Genomic DNA, 5,504 nt, shown 5'->3' with positions numbered 1-5,504 from the left:
AGTAGCTTTTGTTAGGAATAAAAAATAAGGTATAAAATAGCATTAGTGTTAAGACTAAATACTAAGGATCTAACACTTTGAATAACCATTTTCATGATTTTGAGAGGAATAGCTATTCATCTTTTTAAGAAATGGTCATTCCTCGTGGGTCATGAGAACGACTATTTCAAGACTATTCATTTCGCATTCTTTCATTTTCAATCAAAACTATTCACTTTTCTGATTGAATAGTCATTGTACGTAGCAAACAAAACCTTAGCCTAAGAAACCTCTTGCAAGCATAACCAAGTCCACCCTTCTGTACTAGGGAGTCATAAAGATTCTACTAGGGTAGTGAACTAGATCAACTGCAATGCTTTATTTACAATCTGCATGAAACTTCAAAAATTAAATGTTTGAAAACAAAACACAAGCTTTATACCATCATTATACAAAGTTCAAAGACAATATTAAAGAACAGCCAGTGTGCTACTACAAATGATGTTCGAAATAATAAAAAGTTCAAAGACAATATTAAAGAACAGCCAGTGTGCTACTACAAATGATGTTCGAAATAATAAAAATGAGGTAGGCAAAGTTTATTTACTACTATTTCCCTGACTTGATTTTAAATATGATGAATCAGGCACACAAGTTCTTCTCCTTCAAGCTTTCAACAGTGTCATTTACACTCGCCTCCAACGGAGTAAAGTTACAGCCTAAACTTTCCGCTCTCTCCTTGGACACCTTGTAGGTTGACACAAAAGGCTTGTCATCTGCACTTCTACAATGCATAAAACATGAGTCAATTGTGTAGGATTATATTACAGTAGTAGCTGATATATGTTACACAACAGACCATCCAATTAATAGGTCCTGGATTCAAAATTGACCATCTTTGATGCTCGAGTTTGAAAATTCAAAACATTCAGTTTGAGGTAACCAAGCTATTCAGAAATTATATAATTTGTTGGTGTTGTAGTTTAGCCCACACTGGGACTATAAACACCAACACCAAGATATCAAACATACACCAAAAGGAAGAAAAACCAAGACTACATTACAAGGGGTTTAGAAAAGGATCTTAAACACACTCTGATACCATGTTATAGTTTGCATGAAAAGTTTAGACAGAAGGTGGAAGCTCGTTACCATTACATAGCCTACCTCACACATCTTATTATATAGGTTTCAAGAAATATAACAATCCATGGTGAATGCCATTAGATTTTGTTCTTCACAAGTTTTGGCCGCATATATAGTGCCGACTATAGTTGCTTTTTTTCTCTGTACTACTTTGCCAGAGAATGAGTTTCCTAATTGAGACTATTTCCTCAACAATTCAATAAATCTTTTATGGTGGGCCATGAGCCTCTTCACATGTAAGTATGAAACAAAAAAATACCAGAATGTTTAAAAGAAAAGTTAATTATTGGGAATTATAATTTGAGGGCTCAAATATATAACAAAACAAAATCCATTGAAATTGCAAATTTTCCAAGTAGCGCCCTTCACAATAAGCATAGAAAATAAAGCCAGTCTATGAACGCTTAAAAATTTTGCTACAATGCAGCCGACTTTAGGTTCTATTTGTTACATCTCAAATCCCAAATGAGCATGGTACATGATACAATATCATCACTAGAAACCTCTCTAACACTTAAACCCAACCAAACATTCAACCATAGGGATTACGACCTCAATTTCATAATAGAACAAACAATTTGAAGAACATAAAAATGGACTGAAAATCCAACAATTCATGCATTCTTAAAACCCCAACTCTCAAACTTTATTCAATCAATTCCAATCCAATTCAAGTCAACCAAGATTGACATTGTCCCAAGAAAGATAACGTTCGAAAACATACCCAAAGTGGTTCAATTTGTCGAAAACACTAAAACTAGAGCAGGACAGGGATGACTTAAAGCTCTGGCTTCCGGTGGAATTCCAGTCAATATGCAGTGGTTTGTGCGGCGGTTTGTCGGGGCCACGTTCCTGGTTGTGACACTAAGTTTCTTTCCATCTTATTGTGTTCTGGTAGCTTTGTGCCCTGTACAACATAGAAGAACAGTTATCATTAAATTTCAAAGAGGCAGATAATATGCTTACTGTAAACTGCTATTATATATTTATATATGCACCTGTGGGCCATCGTGAACCACTCTTCTTGTTGGTATTTCTTGCAGCAGAGGACACCCATTTATCTTAACTCTTTTTAGTAGAGGAAGGTGGCCTGGTAACTTCCCCGACAGCTTGGGACAACTTTGAATAGAAAGCTCGCGTAGGTGTGGGAATTCTCCACAAGGAATCCAGTTCTCCCATTTCGCCATATTCTCGAAACATAAAGTCTCCAAGGATGCAAAAGGCTGCGAGACGCCTCCCTCATAAAACTCAGGACCAACCTTCTCTACCCTGTCCATACCTATGATAGAAAGGTCTTTGAGTGATGATAGTTGCCCAACTGGTGGCAATGATGTGCACCTTTTACAGTTTTCAAGCCTCAGGAGCACCATACTAGGAAATGAAGGAGGTCTTAACCATGTCGGAAATTCTGTACCACCAAATGACTTGATGGTGAGATCTTTCAAAGCCTTAGGAGGTTGTAACATGTTAAGTACGTCTAACTCACTTGTTTTGTCTTGCGGATCATCCACGTTGCAACTCCATTCCAACAACAACCCACCAAGATTGACCTTCTGAATTAAATTGGCGTATGTTGCATCCGTAGGTTGAATCACATTCTCTAATCTTGAAATGTGGAGTGTCCCTCCGAGATGCAACAAAGGCCCTAGCTCTTTTACACCGGAGCACGGACTTTTTCCCACAACGAAATCAGACAATGTTTGGAGACAAGTTAATTTACCCATTTGCGGAGGCATTTCTTTCAACCAACATGTTTTTCGGATATCGAGGTGGCGCAGGTTGACTAGGTTCCAAAACATTGTAGGTAATTTCTCTAGCTTAGAACAATTCTCTAATATCAATGCTTGTAAGTTGTAGAGAGTTGTTATTGATTTAGGCAATCTCGGGATACTAGTGTTAGAAAGGTCAAGGTATCGAAGATGCCTCAAGTCACCAATTGATTCCGGTAAATCAGTTATGTTGTATCCACCCAAAGAGAGCGCCCTTAAGCTCCGAAATTTCGGCAACAATTGAAGAGGAAATTTACAATTGAATTGACAGCCCCCTTGTTCTGGGGGCATAAAACGTAAGAGGGTTCGTAAATACGTGAGTTTAGAAATACCCTCAAACATTTGGCCATCAGATTTTCCGCCCATGTAAGACAAATGCCGAGCCCTTCTAGAAATTCGCCGCCCAAATCCATCCCCCAATCTAAAGCACGTATCTCCTGCAACCGATTGGGACAAATCGTTGACGAGGTCATGCATCACAAACCGCAATCGATGCCCGCTTGCCCGTTGGAAAAAGGACCTTGTCAACAGATCGCGAAAAAACTTGCTACCCAAATCTTCAACTTGCTTTCCGTCCTCTTGTGGGTGAACTACACCTTCTGCCATCCATAGCAGCACTAGCTGCTTCTCGGTGAACTCATAGTCCTTGGGGAGTATTGAGCAATACGCAATGCACCTCTTTAAATGTGAAGGCAGATAGTAGTAGCTCAACAAAAGAGCTGGAACAATTCCACTTCTCCCTTCGGGTATATCCCATATCTTGCTCTTCAATACAACTTCCCATTGATCACGGTTCAGTGAAGTGCGTAAGAGGCCACCGAGGGTCTTTGCGGCCAAAGGCAAGCCTTTACACTTTTCAACGATTTTTTCACCAATATCTTTAAGGTTTGGATATGAACTGAAGTTGCTAGCCCCCAGTGCATGTTTGGTAAATAAAGACGAACAAACGTCATTTGACAACTGTTTCAAAATGTAAGCTGGAACGGTACCCATCTTTGATGAAACCACGGGCTTGCGAGTTGTGATGACAATTGCACTCCCCGGAGCCCCTGCTTTTAAAGGAGCACGTAGGGTCATCCAGTCATGGTAGTTCTCATTCCAAACATCATCTAGAATAACTAGAAACCTCTTCCCCTTCAGATTCTCCCTTAGTTTGACATGCAAAAGATTTAGATCATTTTCATCAAAGTGCTCAAGGATGACAGATTCTAAAATTGTTTTTGCGACCCTAACAGCATCAAACTCTTCAGAAACACAAACCCATGCTCTTAGATCAAAAAAGTTCTTCACTTTTTCATCCTTGTATACAAGCTGGGCAAGAGTTGTCTTTCCTATACCCCCAATACCAAGGATAGGAATCACAGAGATTTCAGCAGGATCACCAAATTTTTCACCCAGCAACAATTCAAGTACAGCCTCTTTATCTTTTTCCCTACCAGAAACATGAGCATCAGTCATTACCGTATCTTTTTCCCAACCATAAACATGAGCATCAGTCATTACAGTATATTTTTCCGAACCATTTACATGAGCATCAGTCATTGCAGATCTTATTCTGTGTAACCTTCCATCAGCACATTCTTTCAATTTCAGTTGATATTTTCCAGTGATGAGATCATTGAATCGATCCGTGACCTCCTTTAACCTCAGCCTACTATTGATTTTAAAATCGCTTGCAGTCGAACGATTATAACAAGCAGAGATGAGGTTCCGTACCTTATATGTGCTGGCCAAATCTCCTCCCTTCAATCGGCGTTGCAAAGCTTCTGTGATGAATTCATCCAGCATGTCATCCAAATCGTAAGCCAAGTTTATGAGATCATCCAGCCATTTTTTCACAGGCCTCTCAGTAGGTTGCTTCTCCTCCGTATCATCAAGCACTGCCCGAATTATTGACAACGTTTTCCTCAACTGGTCCAGCTCTTTTCCGATTCCTTCTTGACGTGCAAAGTACAGTAGCTCGTGAGACGCCATTCTTTCAAACAGCCCTTGGAGAAGGAAGGACTCCATCGATTGCTTTGAGCAAAGAAATGAATCAGAAAAAGGATAGATGGTTTGTATGCTGCCTGTAAATCAGATCTCTTACCTGCACATAGTCTTGATTACCACATATATATAGGAGACATATGTTACATTTCCTTTCTCCTTTTGTGTTAAAGATTGTGGGGCCCTCTGCTGACATATGCTACATTTCCTTTCCCTTGCTCATTTTGTGTCAAAGATTGTGGGTTACATTTTACTGTTCCTTTCTCATTTTGTGTTAAAGATTGTGGGTTACATTTTCCTGTCCCTTTCTCATTTTGTGTTAAAGATTGTGGGGCCCTCTGCTGACATATGTTACATTTCCTTTCTCATGTGAAAGCAATTTCTTTAGTTTAGACGGCTGCGATTGCTTGATCCTGCGTTATGTGGGTAACCTTGACCTTTTAAGCCTTTTTTTTGACCGTTTAAGCTGAATTGATGGACCAAAGCTTTTTATTTGAACTAGTCAATACAGTACACAGATTAGTATTACCCGTGTAGTGGGATCCCGTAGATAGGGCCGAGGTAGACATCCAATAAAATAACTTTCTTTTATTCAATTATTTTTCTTTGATGAAGGATCTAGAT

General features: G+C 39.3%; 1 protein-coding gene across 1 annotated transcript; it reads right to left on the bottom strand.

Annotated features, from left to right (window-relative positions):
* Nucleotides 1-498: 498 nt before the first annotated feature.
* On the bottom strand, nt 499-4,569 carry LOC148584179 (putative disease resistance protein At3g14460). The gene is made up of 3 exons (XM_088519037.1): nt 2,124-4,569; nt 1,850-2,032; nt 499-763 (listed from the first exon to the last, which is right to left on the bottom strand). The coding sequence occupies exons 1-2, from the start codon at nt 4,434-4,436 to the stop codon at nt 1,934-1,936; spliced, it is 2,412 nt and encodes an 803-aa protein (XP_088375163.1). The 5' UTR covers nt 4,437-4,569; the 3' UTR covers nt 499-763; nt 1,850-1,933.
* Between the last annotated feature and the right edge of the window lie 935 nt (nt 4,570-5,504).

The sequence above is a fragment of the Corylus avellana genome, chromosome 8 (genome assembly GCF_965113065.1).
Source record: "Corylus avellana chromosome 8, dhCorAvel1.hap1.2, whole genome shotgun sequence".
NCBI lineage: Eukaryota > Viridiplantae > Streptophyta > Magnoliopsida > Fagales > Betulaceae > Corylus > Corylus avellana.
The sequence above is the reverse complement of the archived record's forward strand: the minus strand, read 5'-3'. Positions and strand labels throughout refer to the sequence as shown.